The sequence below is a fragment of the Tinamus guttatus genome, unplaced genomic scaffold (assembly GCF_059628265.1).
Source record: "Tinamus guttatus ecotype Peru unplaced genomic scaffold, ASM5962826v1 Tinamus_guttatus_pri_ptg001087l, whole genome shotgun sequence".
In the NCBI taxonomy this organism is placed as follows: domain Eukaryota; kingdom Metazoa; phylum Chordata; class Aves; order Tinamiformes; family Tinamidae; genus Tinamus; species Tinamus guttatus.
In genome coordinates, this window is record NW_028289621.1 from 556,992 (window position 1) to 583,698 (window position 26,707).

The window sequence follows — 26,707 nt, forward strand, 5'->3', positions numbered from 1 at the left end:
CTCGTGCCGGGGATCTAAGGGCCGACCGGAAACTTTCCAGATTATTGATTTTATTAAATTATTAATCATGATTAATGGATCTTCAGCTGGCCGGAAAGTACCTGGCTAAGCACATTGAAGGCATAGCTAAAAACATATCTGAATATATGGATAAAGCTTATTGCCCCCCCACCAGGTTTTTTTTACTCTTTTACAAAGAAGGTTCTGATTTTTTTTTTTTTTTAAGAATATAATAAATATTTTAGCATAGTTATTTTGGCTCCGTAAGTGCAATGAAAATGTTAGCCTTGGCATATCAATCGTGCTTTACAGATGACTGTAATTTCCTGAATGTCAAAACTCCAAATTTTTCTACTAAGCAAACTTTTCAGTGGCAAAATAGATTGCCTCCATAATATATCACTGTGTGCAGGAAAAAATGAAATCTTTATGTACTGTATTATGAATCAATGAGGCATTAAGATTCTTGGAAGGGTGAGTGGACTCTGGAAAATGAAAAACTGCCACTATTCCCTCTCTGTAAACCGCTGCTTATGGAGCGTCGGCTTTGCAAAACCTCTATCTTCTGCGCCGCAGAAATATCGGTTACAGGTTGAACCCAGTTCCTGCAGCGGCGTTTAGAGAGGGTAAATAGTGTTGGAAATACGGGATTTACAGCGGCTTCGCGGGGCCGCGCACGGCCCTTTTTGGTGTCCCGTCGCGTTTCGGGCGCCGCTGAGCGGGATGGGTGCGATGCCTCCCGCCTGCACGCCGACACTCTTTGCTCCTTGCAGGAAAAGGCCCTGGCTCCTCTCTGGAGGTGCCGCCACGGAGCCGTAGGAACGTAGGAACGCTCCCGTTCCCGCTGCACGCGCGGGGATCCTCGGGGATGTTGATAATCCTGGTGATGATGGCGTTAACGCACCCGCGGGCAGGGGACGCCGGGAGGTGCCCACGGGCCAGGCTGCGTTTCTTACATACCCAAACCCTTTCTCGTTTTCCCTATTTTGGGGCCTGTGCACCATGTCTGTGCATAGGAACACGCACCTCGGGCTGAAAAAACCTTACAATGCTGCCGTCTCCTGTGCCCCAAACGCTTCTTTTCTGCAAGCCTTTTCCGTGCGATGATTTCAGGGGCGATGATGGGCTGGTATAATTGCTATTCCTGCAAAACCCAGCTCCTTTCTCCGGGTTCCTCCCGCTGCGCTTGCAGTGGGAAGGCTGCCGCGTTCGCCCCACCACTCACATCTCTAGACAAAACATCCCTGTGATTCACTGGATGCTTAATAGAAGTGAAAACATAATGATAACCTAGCAGAAATGTAAATTTACATTTGCTAAAGGCTTTAATTCGCCGTTCTGAAATCCTTAGCTCCTTTTCTTCCAGGCCCTCGTTGTGAACTCAGGCGTGTTCGGATCCTCCTGCGCCTTGCGGAGGCCGGAACAAGGGAACGTGGTCCAGGAGCGCCGGGTTTTGTGGACAGGGCCGGGGACAGCCCTTCCCTCCGCTCCGCTCTGCGCGCGGCCGGCGGGGAAGCGGACGCAGGGCTGCCCTGGCCGGGATTCCCCGAGGACGGAGCGGGCGGCGGGGCGGGAGCCGCGGCCGTGGGAAGGGGCAATGACAGCAAAGCGCGGAGCCCCGCTCCCCGCTACAGCACGAGCGTTGGAGCGGCGCCTCAAACAAGACCACGGACAAAACGAGACCCCGAAAGGCTGGGACAGGGCCCAGCAGCAGCTGTAGGAAGCTCAGGGCAGGGAATGGGACCTGCATGGGGCGTCCCGTAAGATTCCCGCACATCCCCGGCGCTTCCGCGCTCGGCGCGCAGCCCAACGAGCCGGTTCATTCGGCTCCTTTTTCCCCGTCTCCCTCGCCCGCGGCGTTCCCGGGAGGCGCTGATGGAGATACCTGCCGGTGGCGCCGGTGATCCGTCACGAGGCACTTTCTTCCCCGACGTGCCAGTTTTCTTCATTGCTGTGTTTTCCAGGCGCGGCCGAGAGAGGCGCTTTGTCACCGCCCGTGGCCTGGGCGCGCGAAGGGAAGAGGCTGCGCGATCCGCGCGGAGCGCTCGCCGTGTCCATCCCGCTTCCCTTGGCATTGACTGCCCGTCCATCGCAGCGCTGCCCCCCGAGCCCATGGGCACATCACCTTCCCCAGCACGGTTGTGTCGTGGATTTGCTGATGGGAGAGGGAAGCCCTTCCCAACCCCGCGCATCCCTTGGTGTGACCGAGGGGCGTCCCGGCTGCGGCCGAACCCCTCGGGAGCCGAGGGGACGCGCGGTGCCACCGATGCCCCCCCGGGCCCTCGTGTTCTGCGGGTCCATTGCTCTTCCCGAGGCTGGACGCGCCGGCTGGAGGCGCCCGGAGCCCGTTCGCGGTGATACAATGACATCTAGTGGCTCCTCTTCCTCGGGAGCTGCCCGAACAAAGGCCGGGCTGCGCTTTGTCCCTGCGATCCCGGTCGGCACCGGGACAAAACGGGGATGGGAGCCAGGAGCGGGGCAGGCGCAGGGGCACCGGCCCGGAGCTCCCACATGGCCTCGTCCTGGAGCAGTGGAGACCAGGGCAGGAGAACGTGGATTTAGGGAATTCACGAGTTAGAATTTAGCTGGTTTAACGCTGTTTGCTGAAGCAGTCGCTGTTATTCTGGGAGCGTCTCTCCCGTTGGTGACTCCTCAGTGGTATTAAAGGCTGGAGGAGCCCTGGGGTTGGGGTGGTGATGGATCTGGCAGGGGTGCTGGGCAGCGGGTACTGACGTGTAACCCGCGGGGATCTCTTAATGCTCTCTATGAAGGCCACTTGCAGGTTTTCCGGATGTTCTTGCGCTGCTCCGTTCTGCACCCAGGGATCGGCTGGAGCAGCCGCTGGGTTTGGGGGCCTTTGCAACCCAGCACGAGGTGGAAGCAGGAGGACAAAACGGGGGATTTGCCTGGGCTTTCCCGAGATCCCTGCTTCAGCGTGAGTGGGTTGGCGATTCTGGGAACATCCCGGGAAACCATTCCCGGGAAAGGGGAGCCAGAGCCGCGCTTTACGGAGCGCAGCAGCCCGTTGGTCCGGCTCTCGTGCGGGCAGGACGCGGCACGCTGCAGCGGGAGCACGAGCAGGGCAGCTCCGTGCCGGCCAAGGGGGGTTTCCAGCTGTTCTCCAGCAGTCTCCATAGACACAAACCCCTGGAGACGGAGAATCCATGTGCAGGGAGCCAACCCCTGCAGCCGTCCTGCCCGGAGCCTGCTCCGTCCTCCTTCGCTGCGGGCAGGCGAGCACGTTCCATGGAGCACGTTCCATGGAGCACGTTCCATGGAGCACATCCCGTGGAGCACATTCCATGGAGCACGTTCCATGGAGCGCATTCCATGGAGCGCATCCCATGGAGTACGTTCCATGGAGCACGTTCCATGGAGCACATCCCGTGGAGCACATCCCTTGGAGCACGTTCCATGGAGCACGTTCCATGGAGCACATTCCATGGAGCACATCCCATGGAGCGCATCCCATGGAGTACGTTCCATGGAGCACGTTCCATGGAGCACATCCCGTGGAGCACGTTCCATGGAGCACGTTCCATGGAGCGCATTCCATGGAGTGCATCCCATGGAGCGCATCCCATGGAGTACGTTCCATGGAGCACATCCCGTGGAGCACATCCCGTGGAGCACATTCCATGGAGCACGTCCCATGGAGCGCATCCCATGGAGTACGTTCCATGGAGCACGTTCCATGGAGCACATCCCGTGGAGCACGTTCCGTGGAGCGTGTTCCATGGAGCGCATCCCATGGAGCGCATCCCATGGAGTACGTTCCATGGAGCACGTTCCATGGAGCGCATCCCATGGAGTACGTTCCATGGAGCACGTTCCGTGGAGCACATCCCGTGGAGCACGTTCCGTGGAGCGCGTTCCATGGAGCATGTTCCATGGAGCGCATCCCATGGAGCACATCCCATGGAGCACGTTCCATGGAGCACGTTCCATGGAGCACATCCCAGGAGGCTCCCGAAGCCCCGGAGAGCCTCTCCGAGCCACTGCTGGTTTTGCACACTAATGCTCAGCTAACCCCTCTGCTTTTCTCTCGCCCCGCAGGAATTTCTACTACATCACCATCCTGCGCGACCCGGTGTCGCGCTACCTGAGCGAATGGCGGCACGTGCAGCGTGGCGCCACGTGGAAGGCGTCGCTGCACGTCTGCGACGGCCGCTCGCCCACCACCGAGGAGCTGCCCAGCTGCTACGCGGGCGACGACTGGTCGGGCTGCTCCCTGCAGGAGTTCATGGAGTGTCCCTACAACCTGGCCAACAACCGCCAGGTCCGCATGCTCTCCGACCTCAGCCTCGTGGGCTGCTACAACCTCTCCGTCATGCCCGAGGAGCAGAGGAACAAGGTCCTGCTGGACAGCGCCAAGGAGAACCTGAAGCGCATGGCCTTCTTCGGCCTCACCGAGTTCCAGAGGAAGACTCAGTACCTCTTTGAGAAGACTTTTAACATGAACTTCATCTCGCCGTTCACCCAGTACAACAGCACGAGGGCCTCCAGCGTGGAGATCGACGAGCAGACTCAGCAGCGCATCGAGGCGCTCAATTTTTTAGACGTGGAATTGTACGATTACGCGAAAGACCTTTTCTTGCAGCGGTACCAGTACACGCGGCAGAAGGAGCACCAGGAAGCGCGGCGGAAACGCCAGGAGCAGCGCAAGATCCTGCGGGCGCAGCGCAGGGAGCGCGGCCGCAACGGCTCCGCCGCCGACTACGCGGGCAACGTGGAGCGGTGGCGATAGGGGAGCGCGGAGCCGTCCAACCCGGGCGCCGAGGGGTTGAACCGTTGCCTTTGCAGTTGCCTTTGCAGTAAATGTCACACTGTACGTGGAACACTCAATCCTCGCGTGTAATTAAATTGTCCTTTTTAGGTCAGCTGGGTTATTTATGAGATACGGGAGCCAAGCAGACTCGTCGGAAATGGTTGTTTGGACGTTTATTGAAAAAAAAGAAATCCTTAAATTAGTTACGAGTACAAAATGGGATGCTGGAAAATGTTTAGGATGCTCTGCTGAAATCTATCTGGGAAGCAAACTCATTTCCTACTAATGAGCATTTAACATACTCTCACAATACAGTATATGCGCAAAACCTTTTCCCTTTGATTTTGTCTTAATTTTATTTTAATAATGTGTTTTCCGAGGGCACCAACTGCTTATGATATTTACCAAGTTAATGAATGGACAATGTAGGGAAAAATAAAGGTCTCGAAAAAATACCAACTAGTTTTATGTATAATATTGGCTTTTAAAAGGAATAGAAGTAATTTGTCTAGTTATATAAATATTTAAAATTTTAAACTTTTTCTACCTACTGCTGTTTAGAGTTTTAAGCTTAGTCTATCTCATATTAAAAAAAAATGCATACTTTTCTGAACGGAATGCCAATGTTAAAGAAGCTGTTTCCAGAGTTTTTCAGGGCAGTATAATTTTAACCATTCTGGAAAAGTTACAGCACATCTTCATGTTTCATAAAGCCTTTTCCAAATTATACTCCTGCGACAGTATCTAATTTTACATCTTTCTTACCCATTCGAATGCAGAATGCTGAATTTATCAATCCTTAATAATTGGTGACAGAAATAGATGAAATTTGTTGCGGGTATTTGTGCAGTGTCTTTAAAAAGTCATAAAACGCTCTAATCCCAGCAATAGCACGAGGAGAATTCCTCGATTGAGGAAGCAGATTTACGCTTGCATTACGGTTTACGTCTAGGAAATCCTCACTAGACAACACAGAAATGGGGCTTCGTTTTGCTCCGCTCTTGAGCCCTTCTTGGCGCCCACGGCCGAGCGGTGGCTTCAGAACGTGCAATCCCTTAACAGAGCCATAAAGAGCAGGAGGCTGCGTGGGGACACGGGATGCGGCTCCGGAGCCGGACGGGGTGTCGGGGGGTGCTTCAATCTCTATGCAAAAACCCTCGGCCCGACTCGGCGCCGGACGAGCCCGGCGGGGAGTTTTGCTGCGCCGCCGCCGGCCTCACTTGCACTATTGCCTTTTTGCCTGTAACAGAACCCGCTCCGAGGAGGCAGGGGGCAGAAAACGAGGGCGAAGGCTTCAAAACGTGCGTTTTACCAGCCCCGCGTCACCCGCGCGCTGCGGCGCACGGGACGCTCCAATGCCACCTTCGCCCGGGGCAGAGCAGAAGAGCAGCCACCCGGGACCCTGCACCAGCCACGTGGGAAAGAGAATAACTTAATGTACAGCGAGGTTTTTTTTTTAAAAAAAGAACTGCAGCTGCCAATATGATGTTTCCGTTATTTCCTTTCTTTTAATGGGGGAAAATAATTTGCTCTTAAAAGCGGAGGGCTCTGCTGCAAACGGGCCTGGGCTGGAGCTGCGGTGGGTTCCGCTGCGGTGCGCATGGATCACAGAGCGCTGCATTCCCTGTGCGTCCTGTTTGTTGTATATAGGGGCTGTATGAATATAAGGATACCGTTTTGTCATCATCATATCAATTCGACTGATTTCCACTGTAGACGCTGTCTTACTGTGTAGATTTACAAGCCGATCCACTGACTTTGATTGTGTAATTTAACAATAGAACGGATAAATAAAATTTAACTCCAGCCTTCCGCCTGCGACGCGGTTATTCCGTTACGGAGCCGGCGGCGCCGTCGAGGCCGGGGCTGGTGCTGGCGCTCCCGGGCAGGTCGGTGCCTTCCAGCGGTGCCTTCTCCACGAGGAGCTCGAGCTGCAACGTCCCTCTGCCCCGGGAGTCTCCGTAAAGGTTTTTTACCACTTTCCCCTCCTTTTTAAAGCCGTCCTTTTTGGAGAAGCGAGCTGTGATGTGTGTGTGTGTGTCTGGGTGTCCTTTTCCTGTTGCAGCATTCCTGCTCCGGAGGCCTCGCAGGCTCCACCCGGCGTGTCCTGCTCTGCGGAGGGAGCTTCACGTTTCCCAGGACACACAAACCACAGGGATCGCAGGATGTCGAGGGGCTCTTTGTGGAGACGCTGAGTTACCTGCAAGGTCCCTGTGCGGAGCGGGGCCTTGCAGCGCCCTGGATCCCGCACGGAGCCGATTCCCCCTCCGAAAGGAAGCGGGAGAGCGGACGTCGTGTTCCAAGGTGCCCGTGTTCGGGGCGGCGCTCGGGGTTCCCCCGGAGGGCTGCGGATCAGTGAGTTTTTGTCCATGAACTTTTATACAGCACCGTGTACCTGGGTACCTCGCGGTGCTGTTTGCTGCCCGCTGACTAACAACGCACCGGGCGGTTTTCTTGTTCTCTCGAAGTGCACATATTGCCAAAAATGATCAGAAAATGGGATGAGCTGGCAGACCCCAGGGCCAATGGTGTTTCGAGCCATTTCCTCTCGTAAACGGCAGTGGTAACGTCCAGTCCTCGCAGGCGGCTGCTAAATGTCCCTGTGCGGAAGCGGCCGAGCGGAGCGGGGGCAGCAGCACCTGCAAACGCAGCCCCGGCACCCAAAAACCCCGGAACGACCGGCAAAACAGCTCCGATGATTGTCCCCGGGAAATTAGCCTTAATCTCCTAAAGCTGCCTCAGGAAAGTGTTTGACCCTTAGCACAACCTTTTGAGGTTCTCTGCTGCCGTTTCTATTATTATTCCTCTTCAAAATACTATTTTTTTTTCTTTAAGGATAGTCTTTAAAGTTTGAAGAAAACCTGCAAAGAGTTGAAATGATCCCAGTCTGGGTTACAGCTCTTCTTTCAAATCGCTCTGTTTGCTCCCGGGTGCAATTTTATGACTTTTGTCTTAAATAAATAAAAGCAAAAAGGCACAACCACAACCTGCTCCCTGGGCGGCCCCAGCCCCACGAGCCCTCCCTGCCGGTCGCGCTGGCTGGCACCGGGATTCGCGGCCCGCATGGATGCTCCGGGAATGTCCTCGCGGCTCCGGCCGCTCCGCAGCCGCGAGAGGGAGCCGGGAGCCGCCGGGAGCCGCCGGGAGCCGCCGGAGCGGGAGCAGCGGCTCCGTCCCGGAGTTTCCCTGCGGACACGGCGGGCCGGGAAGCGCCTCAATAACCCTCCTCACATCAGAATAACTGCAGCGGGGCCGGCCAGCGCGCACGGAAGCTGAATGCCCGGGAAATCTCGCACGATTTCGGAATAATTAAAAGGGGGATTAATCGGGATGCCAAACAACCTGCCTAACTGCTAATGAACAAAGCTGCCCGCGTGGCTGCAGCCTCCTCCGCAGCGGCAGCGCCCCGAGGTCGATCCCGCATCCGTGTATTCCCGGTGGGAAGGCGACCTGTGTCCGTGCTCTCGGCAGCCCTGCAGCGTGCGGGTGTCCCTCCATGTGGCCTCCCTGCGTCCGGCTTTGGTTCCCTTTAAACATAAACGTGTTTGGCCGCTCCGGGCAGAGGATCAAGGGACCGGGCACCCTGGAGGCTCCCAGGAAGCCCGTGGATCCTGGTGCTCAGGCTCAGTGCCAGAGTTTTATATGTCTTACATTTGCCTTTCAACATTCCTGCTTTTAACGTGCTCTTCTTGTGGCCAAAAGGTGCTCCCGGGTCCCACCCAGCGAGCCCTGCTTTTTCCCAATCCGAGCACCGACGGGCTCGTTGCAGCCCTTTTCCTCTGCCTTTCCGCAGGTTAAGGACCACGTTGTGCTTTGGGGAGGGAAGCAGTTCCTCGGGGGCTGGAACAAATGATGCTTTTCTGTTGGTGCTCGGGATCCTCCCGGGGTTGCGCAGCCCGGCGGCAGGACGTGCATCCAGCAGCACTTCCCGTCGGAGCAGGAGTGAGAGACGGCGCCGGTGCCTCCTCTTCCTCAGTCCTTTGCTGGATGTGTCCTTGATCCCGGCCCTCTGACAGGGCCGTTTGTCCCGGCCGCTTCGGCACAAAGAGGCCAATTCCCAAGCGCCGCCCTGCGGAGGCAGCGGCTGGGATGAAGCCGCGGAGGCGGCTCCCGCTGCCCCTGCAGCCTTTCCCGGAGGAGACGCGGAAGGGCCTTTCCCTGCGCTCGGCTCCGCTCCCGCAAACTCAGCCCGGCGAGTTTCACATCTCGGAACCGTCACCGGTTTCACCGGCAGATCCCACCGGCCGCCAAGGAGGGAGGTGGAAGAAGTCAGGAATTCCCTGCTCGTGGCTCAGGCACAAGGTCCCACGCGAAGGAGAGCTCCGTGCGGATCCCCAAAGCGAAGGGAGTCCCGGGGCCCCGGCACCCGCGGGGGCTCCGGCCGCGCCAGTCGCTGCCCACGTCCCGGTTAGCGAAACCGGAGCGGATCCGCGCTTCGATCCTGGCCTGAGAATAAACACAAAGAGGAAAAAATAATCATGGGGTGGGGATAAAAAAGTCCTTTTTGAAAGGATTTGTACGCGCTGGCCGCGTCCTGCTTGGTATTCAGGCCTGGAAGACAGCGGGAGCCCGCGTGTTTACATCCATACCAAGTTAGGCTTTAATTTAGGCAATATAATGCAATCTATCTTTCTCTGGATTTTAATAGCTTTTCTATTATTTTGCTCCACGGATACTTGGAAATGTGAGCTCCTGTGCTACGTGACTACTTAGGCCAATAAAAGAGCTATTTACTTAACACATTAGTTTGCAGGCACCCTCCTATTAGGCCGCTGGCGGAGGCGCCTCCGGCCCCGGCTGTGGCTCTGAATGTGCATAATTAATTAATAAATGTTATTTGCGGGACGGCCGCTCCGGAGCATCACGGCTCTCCTTGACCGAGAAATTCTGTCTCTTCGAGAGCTAATGAAAGGTTTAGACTTTTTAATTTATTTTCTTAGATTAGACTCAGAAAATAACCTTATTATTCTAATAGGTGGATTAGTCCCTGAGGAAGATATGAATAAATGAAGAAGTGATAGGTGAAAAATAGGCCAGAGCCGCTATTACAGCAAAGTCTTCCCGGCCTTTTAATTCTGGGTTCAAAACCATGGGAAATCAGACTCCGGGAGCACGAACAACGCGGCCAGCCAGTCGCGTGGACCAATATATATATTATTTCTGCAGGAAATAATAGAATTGCTGCGAGAGCAAACATTTGCTGGGGAAATGCAGCTTGGGCGCCTGTTGCATGGAATCTTCCTGGGTTGTGTCTGCCCGGAGCGAGGCCGCTTTGGGGCTGTCCGCGCTAGAGGGAGCTCTGGAAAAGCCGGAGCGCTCCGGGCGCGAGTGGAGCTCGACACGCGGATCCGCTCGGGGACGCTGGACCTGGGACGGGCCCTGCGTTTCGGCAGCACCGCGGCGTTCCCGTCGGGAGGGCCGGGACCCGCTCCCGGCTCCGCAGCGTTCCTGCTGCTTGTCCCATCCGGAGCGCTCCGCAGAGCCGGAGGCGGCAGCGGGTCCTTCCCGGCGTCCTTGGCCACGCGGGCGCCGTCCCGAACGGGTGCCAGGGCGCAGTGAGTCATCCCGCTCCATGGAATTCGCCGCTCCCGGGCGGGGTCCCTCCGAAATGCCAGGGCATTTCCTGAGAAACATAAATCGCTGCTGCGATTCCCGCCGCGCGCGGCCGATCCCCGCCGGACAGGCGGGATGGAGGTGCCGGTTTTCATTTTTTAAGAGCAAAACCCACCGTCTCCAGGACCTCCCCGCGCAGCAGGAACCTTCGCTATTCCCCAAGCGACGCGGAGCGGCCGGCCCCGGGATGGAAACTCCGGGCCCCGCTGCCCTCGGGACACGGATTCCCATCCCTGCGGCCGTTTGGCCACGCGGCTCCCAACACGGAGCTGCTCCCGCTGCTCCCGGGTGTCCACGGGAACCCGCTCCCTGCTCTCCCTGCGCTCCCGCTCCCGGCTCGCTCCCATTCCCGGCACTCACCTTCCACCCGGGGTGTCTCTCCTGCCCCAGCTCCCTCTCTTCCCAGCTCCGCAGTGCAGGGTTATTAATAAAAAATCACAGCGCCGCGTGCAGCCCGCGCCGGCACATCCGTCAATGTCACCCAGACCCGACACCCGGTGGTTTTTCCATCTTTAGGTGTCTTTTTGCCTCGGCCGCTGTTTCGAGGGAGGGAGGATGCATGGGAAGCAGCGAGCACGAGGCAGCCCGCGCCGTCCTTCGCGGTGAAGAAAAACCAGATTTGCCAAAATTCACTCGCTGCAAAGAAAAGGGCTTCTACCCCAGGCAGGTTAATGCAGCCAGGTCGGAGCGGGTGCACAGGGCCGGTCCTGCCGGGCATCGGGGGTGGAAACTGGGATGAGACGGGGCCGGATGCTCCTTCCAGGCCTCTGCACTCGATGGCACACGAGGAGATGCAGGAATCGCATCCCTGGATGGGTTTGGAATCTGTCCTGTGAGAGGGCTCGTTTCCTTCCCGAATGGACAGCCCTGCAGTGCTGCTCCTGGAAGGAAACTCCCTTCTCATGCTGGGATTTCTCTGGATCCTGCTCTTGCAGAGGCCGGTTGGCCCCGTGCCCGCGTGGCTTTGCCCTCCCCGCGCTGCCAGTCCTGCCCCCGTGCCCATGTCCTTGGCATTGGGGACATGGTTCCCTCCATCCCTCCCAGCACGTGCTGCCTCCTGCTGCTTCCTTTAGCAGCCAGGAGCCAAGGGCCCCCGCGCTGCTCCGAGGGGCAGCGGATCCTCCCGCTGCTCCCGCTGCTCCGAGGTCCCTTCCCGCAGCCGGAGCACAAACCTCTCCCGCCCGCTCATCCCTGGCCGGGACATTCCGGAGAGCTCTTAACAGCCCTGGATTCAGCGGCCTCTCCGTCCCGCTGGGACCATTTTCTCCCTTTTCCCGTTCCAGGGCAGCCCAGGATACTCCTGTTCCTTTTCTCTAGGATTTAAGGTTTACCCAGCTGGTCGGCTGCCTTTGCCCGGGGTTGAGTACACAAGCAGCTGTGTGCTCAGCCTTGAACGCCTCAGACAGCCCTGTAGAAACACCAGGAAGCTTGGAAAGACCCTGCAGTTCTGCTCCGGCCCCAAACCAAGGTGCCAGGGAAGGGCAGTGCCCGCCGCCTCGCACGGAGCCTCGGGAGAAATCCCATGGTGGAACGTGCGGCCGGCTGGAGACGGGGGCAGCGCCGCGGCCGCTCCGCCTGCCCCATCCCGGCGTGAGTCAAAACGAGGGAAAATAACAGCCTTCCCAGGAGGGAGAACAATAATTTGCAGCTGCAAATGGCCTTTCATCCGCAGATCAGAGCGGCGTCTCGCGCACTAACCGGCTCCGTGTCCCTGGTCCACGTTGTCCCCATTCCGCAGCAGGAGGGTGAGGACGGGCCCCGGCTCGTGCCCATGGTTGGACAACAGGCGCAGGGGCAGCTGCCCTGTTCCCGAGCTGGTGTTCTCCATGCAGCAATCACTGCTTTAGCTGGAGGAAAACGCGAATGAGCAAGGTGAGCCCTACCAGGGCCGTAAATACAGCAAGGCAGGAAGCTTTCCGGTCTCCTAAAATTTTCAGGAATGTATGTGTATGTGTATATGTATGTATATGTGTATGTAATATGTATGTGTATACTTTTTTATTTACAACATATTTAAAAAAATAAGTCAGAGTTCTTAAATATTTACCTTACTAGGTATCTGTATGAAGGTGGGGACACACCCTGAATAGTTGGTTAACTAGGACATTGCCAGGAGCACAGAAAACAGGTTTACAAACCCTGTACGTGGGGTTCTCCATGCGCCCTGGGGAGCCGCACGGTCCCCACGTCCGCCCCCCGCTCCCCGGAGCTCAGAGACCTTCCCTAGTGCAAGTGCAATATGTTCTCCTGGGAAGTGTTTAATATATTGAAAAAAAACAGAAAAGAAATTTCAGGGAATCTCCCTCTGGGCTGGGGGTGCCCCAGGCTCTTCTTCCCTCCCCCTGGGCTGGGTATCTCCAACCTGCGCCCTGCAGCGCTCAGTGCCCCAAGGGTGTTTCGTGGGACTCTGGGCTACAAACCTTGAATATTCAGATTTCCAGTGGGTAAAATGAAACACGAGTTGCTGGGCTGCAGGAGGGAACTGAGATGTAAGAGCCTGTGAAATAGGGGAGAAGGGTCACCTCGTTCAGCCTTCAAAATGTCTGCAAACATTTTGGAAATAGTGCGTGCCAGGTGGTGTTTTTGTGTCTGAAAATGGATGTGCGAGGTGCTGGGCCACGAAAACCAGCACAGCCCCGCGCTGCCCTGCCGTTGCACCGGGAGCCTTGCTGCACAGAGCAAGCACAAGGGAGTCTGTTACTTCTTCCATTTTATAAGCGGGTAAATTAAAGGTTGCAGGGGCTGTGACTCGCTTCAGGTCATGGAGCAGGTTTGGGGCAGGAGCGAGGCCCAAAAGCCTGAAAACCGTCAGTCTCCCGCCTCGCAAGGTGGGATTCATTTCCTCTGTTAATCGTAGCCTTGTTTATAAGCTCCGTTTCATGATTCAGCTTTCCTGCAGTCAGCAGCAGCTCGCCACCAAAGCAGGGCAGCATCTCAGGAGGAAGGTGCAAAGGGAGCTCGGGGAGCTCCCCGCGAAGGGCAGCTCGGTTCATGAAATGAGGGATCTCGAAGAACTGCGTCCTCTGCTCAGAGAACTGCTCTTTTTGGCGAGGATCAATCCGAGATTGCCAAACCCGGAGCCGTCTGGAGCGTTTGCTGTGCAGATCCCCGCCGCTGCTGCCGCCCTGCCAGGAGCACCAGCCTCTCCTCGCCGCCGATCCCGCTCCGCGCGGCCGGAGGGACGGGCGGATTTGCTCTGTCCTGCTCTTTCCTCCGTCCTGCCTGCAGGTCAGGACATCAGACGTGCATTGCTCTTCAGACCGAAACCTGGAGCCCAACCAGGGGTTTTAGATGATTAGATTTACGTCTCAGGCTAGACCCAGTGCTGAGAAAGCGCTCCAGGAACGTCCTGCGTGACCATTTGTGTCCCTGTTGTCACTGTCCTTGTGTGAACAGCCCTGCTCCTCTCCTCCAACAACCATGCGGCCAGGGCTTGCTCTCTGCTGCATAAGCTTTCCTGTGAATATGGGGCAGTGATTTTACTACTATTTACTGGATTTTGCTCTGTAGAGGCACGTAGAAATAAAACTGCCCGTGCTACCAGGTCTCTGCTGGTCACAGCGCCCAGCATTTTGGCTGGAGCGGCTGCCAGAGGCACTGGGGCTGGCAGGGGATGGGACTGGCTGCCCACGGGGTGCATTTTGTGTCCTAGTTCCGAATGTGGCCTTGCTCTGGGCCAACAGCACGGGACACCAGGTGCCCATCGCCCGCAGGTGCGACGTGCCGCCTACGCGGCTGTTTTCATCCCATTTAGCAGATGTGGAAACTGAGGCACAAAGCGATGGCCCCCATTTCCCAAAGTGGCTGCTGCTCTGGGCTAATGGGGCTGACTCGCCTTTTGGTCTCACGTGGGTGAGCTCCAAATCAGCAGCCACCGGGAACACGCTGGCCCGTGTTACATGCCCGTGGCCACGCGGCCACCGGCAGCAGGATATGAGCAGAAGCTGCGCCCTGAGACACAATCTCGTGATGCAAACTTGAGATCGTCCTTCCTTTTTTGAAAGGGGTAATCCTTTGTCCTTGCAGCAGCAGGAATTTTCCATAAATGTGATTTTTTTACACATCACTGTGTGTTTAATGTTTAACAGTGGGATCATTATAGTTTTATTAGCAGTATGTAATGCTTTTTCATCTTCAACTGACTTTGCAAACATTAACTAATTGATTTCAGCTACGAAGCAGCGTGGGGGTAACTAAGGAGAGAGGTTAAGTGGTCTGCTCCTGGTCACAGAGGAAGTCATTGTCAGAAGAGGGGGCAGAAATTAGGGCTCCCAGTTTGCCGCCTAGACGATGAACACCAGTGTTTTTATTACAGCCATTTCCATTAATGCCGCTTTCAAACACCCTCCGTCTGCGTCTTTGGGCTTCTGTTGGAGCTCACCCTTGACAAAATCTAGCAAATGTCGCTGATGCCCGCAAAAAGAAATGGCAATTGACTTTATTTTCTTCGATGATCCAATAGTTGGTATTTGCTGATTGTTTGCAGCGCAGCCTAACAAAATGTGTAATTAAAAATATCCATATCAGAGAGAATTAGAGGCTAAAATCAGAAATCACTGGGCTGCTTGCAGTCGAACTCTTTGTAGTGTTTTCTTAAGGGCAGCGTTGGGGAAGACTGACTTGAAGCATCCTGAAGACATCTAGGAGGAAATTAGCTCCTCGTTTGCAGTATGCAGAACATGTACAAGGGCTTTATGATTTACGCTCTCATCTGCTTCACATTGCGCCTGTTTTCCCTTGCGACTGTCCTGGCGTACGCAATTTTCTGTTGCAAAATAGGAGCGAAAATGAGCAGTGCAGCACGGAAGGGCTGTGCTGTGACCGAGGTAAGGGCGTCCGCGGCTGGAGGGGACACGGCCCCTTGGTGGTGCGGGGCGAGTGACACGTGGTGGTGGCTTTGGGGACAGGGGGGATGCAGCCCTTCAATGGAGGGATGGAATGGTGGCTTTGGGGATTGAGGGGACACAGACCCCTTGGGGGGATTCAATGGTGGCTTTAGGGACACAGGTGATGCAGTGCAGGGATGCGATGGTGACTCTGGGGACGGAGGGGACACAGTCCCTTGGTGGAGGGGGGGGATGCAATGGTGGCTTTGTAGACAGAGGGGATGCAGTGGGGGACGGCACGGTGGCTTCAGGGACACTGGGGTGGCAGCCTCTTGGTGGGGAGGTGTGATGGTGGCTTTGGGGACAGAGAGGATGCGGTGGGGGGACACAGCAGTAGCTTGGGGGACAGGAGGGACGCAGCCCCTCAGCCAGGGGATGTGGCGGTGGCTTTGGGGATGGAGGGGACCACGTGAGGGCTCGTGATGGTGGCTTTGGGGATGGAGGGAATGCAGCGGAGAGTTGGGATGGGGCCTTTGGGGGTGTAGGGGACACAGCCCTCAACGGGGGGACATCAGGATGGCTTTGGGGGCAGGGGAGGTGCAGTGGGGGGACACAATATTATCTCGGGGTTGGAGGGAGCGTAGCCCCTCAACAGGGAACACGCTGGCGGCTTGGGGACGGAGGGGACAATGTGGGGGCACATGATGGTGGCTCTAGGGATGATGTGTAGGGGCAACACGGTGTCTCTGGGGGCCGACACAGCAGGCGGAGGCCATGGCGGCTCCGGCCGCCGTGCAGCCCCGGTCCCGGTGCCAGGCCTGGGCCTGCCCGCCGGCGCGCCATTTCCGCGCACGAGGAGGAGGCCGCAGCAGCCGAGCGGTAATAGGGAGGACGGGGCGGCCACGGGAGCAGCCCCGGGCCCGCCGCCGCCCCGGGGCCCTGCTCGGCGCCCAGGTGGGCCCCGCCGGGCCGGGCCGGGCCGGGCCAGGCCGCGCGGTTGCCATGGCAGCAGGCGGCGGCGGGCGCCATGCGGCGGCCCGGGCTCGGCGGGAGCGGCGGGGCCGGCATCTCCCCGCCGTGCGCGCGGGCGGGCGGGCGCGGAGGCAGCGCGGGCAAGAGGGAGGGGGAAAGGGCGGGCGGGGAGGCGTTAAAATGGCGGCGCGCGGGCGGCCCCCGCGCTAACCCGGCCCCCGCGGCTCGCCCCGTGCCGCCGGCGCGTGGCACGGTGCGGCCGCACGCTGCCTGCTAGCGCCGCCGCCGCCAAGGTAAGGCCGGGCCCCGCCGCCTCCTCCTCGGCCCCCGCCTGCGCCGCGCTGCCCTCCGCCATGTGCCCGCCGGTCCGGTCCCCTGCACCCCCCTTCCCCAGTCACCCAAAAAACCCCGCCGCCCGAGGGGTGACCGGCCTCGCTCCCCTCCCCCCTCAAGTCGCCTGTGGGGGGGGACCGGGTCGCCCCCCTAACCCCTGGGGACCCCCCCCCAAAATGTCCCCCCCGAGGGGGCTCCACGGGTGTCCCCCCGGTTCCCCGCAGCGCGGGGACGCGCGTGGCGCTGCCGCGGCCTCGTGTCTCTCCATCCGCCACGCGGGAGGTGCCGAGTGTATCCGCGCGCGCTCCCACTTTATCTAATTCTATTTATTTGGGGTTTTTTATTTTTTGGGGTGTGTGGGGGGGTGCGACGAAAGTTTTTGGCAGTTCCCCGGCAGCCGCCGGTCACCTTGTCCCCGTGTCCAAGCGGTCGCTAAAGTTTTGTCCTGCCACAGCAGCTCCCTTCACACCTGATTTGTATTTTTATTAATTTTTTAAAAATATTTTTCGCCCCCCCAGCGCCTTGCTTCTTTGTCTGTGTGAACGGTGCGTTATGACGGGTTCCCGTCCGGCTGCCTCTCTCTGCTAATTTGCGTGCAGCCGCTCGAGCAGGTTTTTATTTCCTTAAAAAAGCAGCTGCAGAGGGTTGTTTGGTGCCTTGTTAGAGCGCGTTGCTCGTGTTTAGCACCAGTCCTTAATTAAAAGCAAAAACTCATTTTTCTTACAGTCATCTCAATTGTTGAAAGTATTCCAGATACCGCCTTAAAAAAAATCTCACAAAATTAGCACAATTTTGTGGTTAGATCAGAACCGAAACAGACTTTTTACTTCTGTAAAAGCAGCCCAAACTATGTGGTGGCCTCCCCGGTTCCCTCTCACATTACTGTAGGGACTCGAAGGGAGGGGGATTTTTTAAATTATTTTTGTTTTTTTGGGCTCTTATGAAGACATGCGCATTTGTTCGTTCTTGCCACTGCACTGGAGTCTGCCTAGAAACAAAGAACGCAGCCTGGCGAAGTTGATGCTGGCTCTGCAAGTGTCTGGCTTTTTTTTTTTTTTTTTTTTTTCCCCTTTTTTCCTTTCTTTTTTTTTCGCGTCCTTTACTGGTGCCACGGTTAAAGCGCTCTAGATACTTCCACGAATGATTTCCATGTGCGTGCTGCGGGCGGGCACCCCCTCCCGACCCTGCCAGGCCGGGGCTGCGCGTTTCGGAGCGCGCAGCCATGATAGATAGAGCAACTTCTCCCATTTTCCGGCGGCCCTGCCGCCGTGACAGCTCTCGGTAGGTGTTGCCTTCGCCGCGGAGCCTCCCCCTTGCTGAATCATTGCGGCGCGATGGCCGGACAGCTCGGCTGCTCAGGGAGCCAAATATTCCCCCCCAGACCATGAAGCGATTGCGAGGTGAGGCGGGAGGGGAGGAAGGGAGCTGGTCGCCTTCGGCCGAGGCTCCCACGTGCGCTTGGGCTCCGAGGGGAAGAGGTTTTCCCCTTCCTTTCCGCCGTTCCGAGCTCCCTGGGGGAACACGGGGTGCTCGAGGGAACAGGTCGCGCAGCCGGGGGGCTCGGAGGGGCTGCTCCTGCGGCTTTGCCATCCCCAAAGCTCCCTTGGCACCGCCGTGTGAGGGCAGCGGCTGTTTTGGGGAGCGGCGGGTGAATCGGTGGCGCTGGGGAGCGATGGTTGTTGGCTGCGATCCTGCAGCGTGTTTGCACAGACGAGCGTGAGCGGCGCGGCGTCGTGACTGTGGTGCTCGTCTGAAACCGTTTGTTTATTCTGCACTCGTAGAGGTCGTTGTCCTCAATCCTGCAAGGAAATAGTGGTCTGTTTTCCTTCTTCTTGCCCCCTTCTCCCCTCCAGTGTGTGTATGAGAGAGAGAGAAAATAAAGTGCTGCTACGTGCTGCTTTTTGGATAAAGAGTATGGAAGTAAGAGGTGGGACGAGAAGTTTTGAGTGGGGGAGACTAAATTATAGTAGTTGTTGGACATGTAATGTGATCCTGTAATTAGAGCGCGGTTCTAGTCTATACCACATTGAGACTGTTGAGTGTCTGCGTTGGAACAGTCTGAATTAAGCCGGTTCTTCTGGGATTATGCAGCAGCAGAATAAAGCAGCTAAAGTTTCCATGCAGCAGCTTCTGTGGGGTTGCAGGGATGTGTTTCCCCCCAGTAGGCACTTTTTGGGTTGTGTTGCTTTTAAGGCAGCGTGTGGAAGCCGCAATAGTGCTGCTCTCCAAGCTGGAGCAGTGCCCTGTGTGGCCCCGTCCTGCTCCCTGGAGCTTCGGTTACAAACGAAGGCCCTAGTTCTGTGTTTCAGCCCTGGGAAACACCTCCCAAAGGATGGACTGTAGCACAGGCCTCTCTTAGGGATTCCGCTTTGAGCCTTTTGCCCAACAGAAGGATATAAAAGATGCTGTAATTTGGTCTTAAAACTCGCCTTTCCCCCCAGTGTGTACCCTGAGGAGAGCTGCGTTCCCGAGCGGGCCCAGAGCTCACGTGCCTGGCTCTTGGCAGTGCTCCCCAGCAGCGAGACAAGGTCCTCGTGGTGGCATCGAGCGGCTCCGATTTGCTCCAGTTTTGTCCCATGCCGCCTCCGGGGCCCTGGCGGTGCCATTAGACACGTGTAGACCTTAACGCTGTGCGAGGTTGCTACGTGGGAGCACTAGCCCTCCTTACAAAGGCTGATTCCTTTTGGGGTTTGTGTATATATTAATATATAAAAATATATATAGGCATGGTGCGTATTTAAATGAACTCGTTTTAGAGTAGTGATGGCCCGGAAAAGTTTGAGAGCTATTTCAGCTTCTGAAATTGGAAAAGCAGGTGTTTCTGCCTGAAAGACAAGGGGCTATACATGAGCTTTTGGGAGCCTTTATGGCAGAAAGGTGCAGTCCGTTCTCAGATGCAGCCGCTCTTCCCAGAAGTGGCTGTGGTTCACATCTGTGCTTGCAGATGTGCTCAGTGTGGATCCAGCTGTGGATCTGTTAGCCCGCCGGTGCCTTCCAAGCCAGGCCGCGGTGGGGATCCGAGGCAGCCCTGGAGGCTGGGAGGAAATTGCTCCTGGGTGTTGTAACCTCCCGCGCCTCTGACCACCTCCTGCAGCGCGTGAGCAAGTCCGAAATCCGGGAGCCGCCAAGGGGGAATGTGGGGGGCTCCAGGGAGGATGAGGGACTGGATCTGCTCGCTGGCCTCTGCCCTTGCTGAAGAGGAGGGATGCAGAGCACTTGTCTAGCCGAGGCCCTGGTGTTGCAGGAACGGATGCAGTTTTGCATCCACGTAGGTGACTTTTCTAGTGGGTTTCATGCCCAGTTCCGCTATGAGCAATGGTGGCAGTGCTTGGCTGTCAGGGGATGGCTTGCGTGAGGCTTGAGAGGTATTCTTAGATTTTGTGGGTCTAGTACTTTATTCCTGTGCTTGTTCCAGCTTAGCAAGGTGGAGCAGATGTATCTTAATGTTTTGCACCCAGGCTGTCCCCAGAATAGAGGTTTTAAGGGACTGTCTGATGTGTTCAAGGGAGCATCAGTAAGGCATATGCTGTAATAAAAACTGGGGCGTTTTAGCTTTTTTACCTCTTGCAGCACAGCTTCCAAATTGCTCTCCACAGCACCTGCTTCCAAACAGAAGTGGTCCTGCTCATGGGCCTTTGCCCTGGTCTCCTCCCCGTCCTCACGGGTTAAACGTAACCTTGCAGGAAGGTGGCAGAGAGGACTGCTTGTCCCAACTGGCCCCGTCCCCCGGCTCGCTGCGCCTCATGGCCACACAAACACTTGGGCCCGGGTTGTGCAGCCGGAACAGGTCGAGGCTGGACTGCTGCCCTCGTTAGCAGCCCTCACTTAGGATGATTAAACTGTGAAACTGCATTGCTGGTGCCTTGCAAATGGATCTTTCCCCGTCACCAGCGCCTGCAGCCTAGTCAGGAACCTGAAAGCAAGTCAGGATTTTCTGTGTGGTTAGTGCAGGCACAGGTGGTGATTATGCATTGCAGCCGGGATTTAGTTACTGGGTAGCAGCAACTAAAGCAGGGTGAGCGCCGGGCTCGGGCAGCGGAGCAAACCCCGCTGTGACTCACACGGCTTTGCGCAAGCTGGCCTCGCTGGCCACACAGGGCTACAAGGCCTGGCTGGAAACTAGAGCGCGTGCTAGAAACGCGATGCTCCTCGGTGAGCAGGAGCCCCGCTTTCCCCAGGCAGACCTCAGAGCTGCGGGGTTTTCCTGGATTCTGGAACGAAAGGCCGAATGCCCAACCGAAGAGCTGCCGCTTCCAGCAGACGTGGCACGTTGGGCTTGCTCAGGGCCAGCCTCCCAGAAGGGCAAAAGGCAAGAAAAGCCTTTGCAAAGGGCCAGAAATGTCCAACCGGGCAACGACAGCAGCTGGAAGGGGAGAGGAGAGGATGTTCTTGCTCTACAGTGTGTGTTTGCCCTTAAGATACCCACATTTCAGTCTTGCTTGATGCGCAGTGTTTGCCCTGTGTAATATCTCAGTGAGCAGTTTTGATTTTGTAAGGAATTGCTGGTGCAGGAATGGGGCCCCTCTAGCTGCCCGGGAACCAGTTACTTGTGCACAATGCACTGGTTGGCTTGTTAGATTTTTTTGTTTTATTTTTTTTAGTTTATTTTAATCAGTCTATTTCAGACCTCTGGGCAGCGCATACACCTTTCTCAAAGGCAGTGCTCAGTTCCTGGTTGTGGTTTAAATGCAGGCTTGCACGTCATTCTGAAACACTGTCTAAGCTGGAACATTTTTGATACCAAAGCATTTTGTAACTATATTCTTCTTAAATGCAGCATTGTGAGCACCCTGGAGTTTTTCTCTCCATGTGCTTGCTCCCAGAATGGAGTTCCTTTTACCTGCTGTGTGTAGAACCTGTATCACCATTTTAGTTTGCAGCCTCTCGACTCACGTGTGCGTGCGAATTGCTGCTCCTGGGTAGCTGGTTTCCTGGATTTATGCAGGGACGCTGCTGCAGTTGTGCACGTTGTCTGCTAGGCCGCAGAAAGGTGCATGTCCTCCTGGTTTTCCATGGCAGCTTCCAGGAAGGACTGTCTATCCAGAGCACTGTTACTTTCCCCCATTTTAACTGGTGTCAGCAGATATAGCGAGGTAAATACTTTGTTTTTCCTCTCCTTCCTCCCATCCTGATGCTAAGGGTCCACCTTGAGAATGAGTCTCCGTATACAACTTGCATGGAGCAAATGTGTGGCTCGGCCTGTTCACTTGCTGCATAAAGGGAGGCTCCTCCAGAGCTGAAGCAGTGGAGCCAGGATGTGTCCTTTTTGCTAGCACACATACCCCAGCAGTGAGCCGAAAACCCGGGGCCTTCAGAGCTTGGTATTTTGTGTGCGAGGGCTCCTGAGCGCAGGAAATGAGCGCCCGGCGCCGGAGCAATCGGAGCGGCGCTGGGCCCTGCGCAGGGCTGCGTGCGGCCCGCAAGCTGTGTCAATAGAACTCCACTCACTCTGCAAACAGCCTCGTGATGGGCTTTGCCTGGCAGCTTTCCTCGGGGAGGGCCTTTTTTTTTTTTTTTTTTTTTTTTTTTTTTTTTGAGAAAGATCGCAGTTTTTGGCAGCCCTTCTGACTGCCCTTTTTGGACTCCCGTTTAATGTTCTTTCCTTGGCATGCCCAACTTGGGTTTTGTTGGGAGGCTTCTTGGGCGCAGTAAGAATTTCGTACCACACGATAACGTGAGCGCAAGGAGTTTCCTTCCTGCGGCCCAGCCCCGCAGCCAGAGCAGCGTTTGGGAATGCAAAGGTGATGGATGTAAAAGGATATGAGGTAGGACTGGAAATTGCTGCGCATGGGAGAGCGTGCTCATGTGTGCCTACTGCAGAACAGTGGCACAAAACACACGTCCTTGTAAAAGTCACGGATTGTAAGGGGCACAATATGTGCTTGTGCATGTCCAGGGGTGCTCCTTTTCCCCCTCGATTCCATACAGCCTCATGTATTTCCTGGGATCTGTGGTAGGTGACACAGATTCTGCTCTGTTACCCTAGTGTGAATGTGCCGCGGAGCCAGCGTTGTTCTCGTGGCCGTAACTTAGCCTGTTGCTTGTGTGTGTCTGTGTTTTAATGCACACAAATCAAAATTCTTGTTCTGCTTCGAGTATTTTACACATGGCACGTAATCTCTTAAAATCTTCTAGGCAAATGTGCTTGAGCTAATAAAAACAATAATTATAAGCTTTTCTGAGAGCAGCATTTTAATTAAAAAGTCAGATTCCGAGCTATTTAATGTATAGTGTTTGTGTAAACAGCAGCTTCTGTTGCATTACATGCATGATATTCACCATTTGTTCTGCTGAAGTCTTAAAGCCAATCTCTTTGGTGCCGAATTATCTTCTTTTAAATTAAAGATGTTGGGCTGGCAGTCTGGCATGATTCTTTCTTGCAGGTTCCTGGGTCTGTCCAGCACTTCTTAAAGCTCCAGCTCCTTGACTTCAGCGATGACTTTAAAGTCATCGCTGTTTTGTCTGTATTGTCTTTCTGGGTTATTCCTGTCACTTCATAGGAAAGCTGGAAAAAAATAATTGGGAAGTAACATACAAGGTCAAAAAACCAAAGTAATTCAGAGCTATTATTTCAAAGCAACACAATTATGCTTTAAGTCAATTGAGGCTTTAAGTAATTTCTCAAGGTTTGCTGTTGATGAGTAAACCCAAGTTTAGCTCCCCAAATATGGCCATACCGAAACAGGTCTGTTTGGCTGGTGGAAATGGAGAGGGCTGCGCCGAGAGCAGGGGAATTTCCATAGTATCCGCAGGCCCGGACGCTGCTCCTGCAAGGCCAGCGCCTTTCTGCATGTTTGGAGTTATTCCTGCAGACGATGATTTATTTCTGCTAGCTAAAAGACCTGATTCTTGCCCCTGTGAGCGTTAATAACCAGTCCTTAATGTTTTAGGTGGGAGTAGCACTGGGGCCTAGGAAAACAGAGCCCAAACGCAGGCGCTCGTGGGCTGCGACAGGCACCGACAGGAAACGCCGCTTTCGCTGCCGCCGCTCGGAGGCCACAGCTGGGTAATTTGTTTTTACTTCCTGTTCCCAATCTGTTTGGGTCAAAAGTAGCGGCGTTTTTTCATATTAAGATGCTTGGCTTCATTCTGCAAGGCAGCAATAAATTTCACACCAGACACAACATGTTTCTTCTGTTTCAGAGCCTCTTTATTGCTGCCTTTGCCTTTTAATCTGGATGGTGAAATCTTTATTAGTACCTTTCTTATTACATAGACCTGCTTTTCAAGGCAGGCCGAGCGCTGCTTGTTCTGCCTCTCTTTTTTGAGGGTCAGGCCTCACCTCGCTGGGTCGCTCAGCACAAGGACATGGGGTTTCTCCTCCCACATCCACCCAAAGCTCCACGATTGACGCTTGCTGCTCTTAACCGAGCCTGTAACTCTGTTGTTTGCTCTCCCATCCACCCGTCAGCCAGGTGTTTTTACAGACACAGCAGATATCATAGGATCCTCTCAGATGCAGCCCGAAGGCTTTGAAAAAAACCTGGGAATGAGGCAGAGCTGGCACCTCTCCAGGCAGTGGGAAGTCCTGGCCCGGGGCGCTTGTTGCGTTTCCAGATCCGTTTCGGTTGCGCCGTCCCCGAGCCGCAAGGACGAAGTGGTAGCGCGGGGCTGTTGACAAGGCCGCGTCCGCCTGTTCTTGCCCCGTGACACACAAACGCTCTCGTTGTCTCGCAGAAGAACCAGAGCCGGCGGCTGCCTCGTGAGGTGCCTTGCATGGACCCCTGCCTCGTCTCTGCTGCCCTTGGTGGCCTGGGGACTTCCCAGCTCGGCCGACGGCACCGTCATATGAAACGTTGTGTGGCCGGCGCTCGAGGGCCGGGTTTGGAACGGGGCGGCTGCTGCTGCAGCTTAAGGGCAGGCTCGTCCCGTGTCATGTGCTAAGGGGAGAGATCTGCTTATCAAAGACCTGAGATCCGGTCAGGAGGGCCAGCAAAGTCTCGGCTGTGTCCAGCAGATTTCTTTGTGCTGCACAGTGCCACCATCTCGTTCCTACAGAGATGCTGGTGTTTGTGAGCTCAGCCCAGCTGCGCAGTGTGTCCTTGCTCCCCTGCTCGAGCGATTGCACCATTCCGCGTGCTCCCTTCCCCTGGAAGCTGCTTCTCCTGCCAGGCCTCCCCTGCTCGGGTGCAGAACCCTGCAGGATCCGTCCGTATCCCTGCTCCTGGAGCCTGCACCCACGTCCTCCAATGTGTTTCTGGTGTAAACGACGGTGAGGAGAGAAACCCGAGCGGAGCTTGTGCAGCTGGGGAGGCTCTTGGGAGAGGGGCCTGGCAGAGGGAGAGCGCCCTGTTCCTGGGAGCGCCTGGGTGCTGCGGAGCTCCCTGGGGCTCCCTGCATTCCGGGAGGACCGGAGCCGGCAGCTCCGTGCCCTTCAAACGGGCACTGGTGCCGAAGGCAGGGGAGCCTCCCTGGGCCGGCTTGGGCCCCCTTGGCTGGGGCTGGAGTCCCTTGCTGTGGAGCTGCCTCTTTCTGTAAAATGTAGATGGAAACAAGTGTGGGAAGATTCCAGTGCGAGTGCCCATGATGTCCGGCAGCAAGTGCATTTCGTTGGTGTCTTGCTTTGCTCGTGGCTTTCCTTGAAGTTGTCTTGGGTATTTGTTCTGTTTGGGCAGAGGATTTTGCAGTCTGATTCAGAACTTTAAAGTGGCAGGAGTATTTCCTGTGGAAGTTAGCCCTGGCTGACTTTGCTCGTTTTACTGTGCTACATCTTCAGTTCTTAGTTCATCGATATTTTGCTTTAAAGTGGCTCAATTCCTAGAGGAGTAGCACGCAGCAGTGTCCGCAGTTAGAATCTGAACTTTCACTGGGAACAACCTAAACCCCAAGCCTGGATTTGGTCACCGGTGAGAGGCAGCTGTTGATCCTGGGCCAGACTTGCTTTTGGAGTTGCAGAGAAATTACCTTTTTAAAAAAAGTGGGATAAATTGTTAAATTAGCAGCAGAAATGCTTTTTTTAAAATACCCGTGACAACTGCCAAGGGAGGGAAGTCCCTTACAACAGCCCCAGGACAACATCACTGTAGTAGTCCCAGTGCAGCTCCCCACAAACAGACGTGACACTGGGAGGATGGCAAAAACCCCGGGTGCTTGACGTGACAGAGGAATGGCTTGAAATACATTTGATGTCAGTAATCATCGTATTAGCCATAATGTGCTTCTGTGAAGTGTGTGTGTGTGTGTGTGTGTATATATATATATATATATATGAATGGAACTACATTAATGGAACTACATTACTAAACGCAGAGTGTTTCCCCTCTTCTCTGCCTTAGCATGAGCTCCCATGAGCCCGGGTCGCTCCGCTGTGTTTTGGGGCAGCAGCTGCGGGTGGTTGACGTGGTCGCAGATCAGCAGCGGTTCCTGCAGCCCGGGTTCCTCGGCCACGCTCCGATCCTGCGCGGCGCCTGCGGGTGCCATGGCTGCTTCAAAACAGCTTTCATTTTCTCGCAGGTTTTTGGCTTTCCGCAGAGCGGTTCTCAGGAGGGGGATCTCGGGGAGCAGGGCACAAGAGCGAGGACGGTCTGTGGTGTTGTTTGATGCGCATCTTTCTGCAGCATGTACCAAGGGGGAAACACGAATGGGACAGTTTGAGGCACTGGATGCCGTAAAATTAGGTGGATTGTGGAGGCAGGGGTGGGACGGGCCTTAGGATTCATGTTTGAGAAGACCGAGCATCTAATGTGGGACAGCAGTGGAGGGGGACGCGGCAGCATCCGGTGCCTTTAGGAGGGGGCTGTCGCGGGTGACCGTGCAGCTCCGAGGAGGGCCCTGGGCTCCTTCCCGTGCGCCCCGCTCGGCATCGGCATCTGCGTGCGTGTGACGTTGTTCATCGTGGAGATCGAGGCACCCAAACGAGAGAGAGAGAATTAAAACATGGGATCTGCTTGCTCATGACCCGAATCCCCTAATCGCAGCGCCGTAAAGCGGAGCTCTTAGGCTGGCTCGATGAAGGGCGTTTCCATGCAGGAGAACGTGCGCGTCTGGCCGCATCGCCCGGCGCCGGAGCCTGCGGGAGACGAGCAGGTCGGCAGCGCCCGGCCCGCGCCGCGGCCTCCGGGAGCCCCGAGGAGAAGGGCTGCGCGTCGTCCGGGCCCCGCTCCGAAAACGCCCCTCCGAGACGTGGGCCGCGCTGCCGCAGCGAGCCTGCGGTGCTTGGAAGCGGCCCTTAATTTTGATGGGCTTAAATTGACCC

At 55.9% G+C, this 26,707-nt stretch overlaps 2 protein-coding genes across 4 annotated transcripts in view; both read left to right on the plus strand.

Annotated features, from left to right (window-relative positions):
- The window catches only part of HS6ST2 (heparan sulfate 6-O-sulfotransferase 2), a 99,294-nt gene extending 94,547 nt beyond the window's left edge, over window positions 1-4,747 (plus strand). Inside the window, exon 2 of the mRNA XM_088538483.1 lies at window positions 4,057-4,747. Coding sequence (XP_088394609.1) covers window positions 4,057-4,747 — 691 coding nt within the window. The remainder of the gene's footprint in view (window positions 1-4,056) is intronic.
- The window catches only part of MBNL3 (muscleblind like splicing regulator 3), a 420,262-nt gene that overhangs the window by 331,175 nt on the left and 62,380 nt on the right, over window positions 1-26,707 (plus strand). The window lies entirely within an intron of this gene.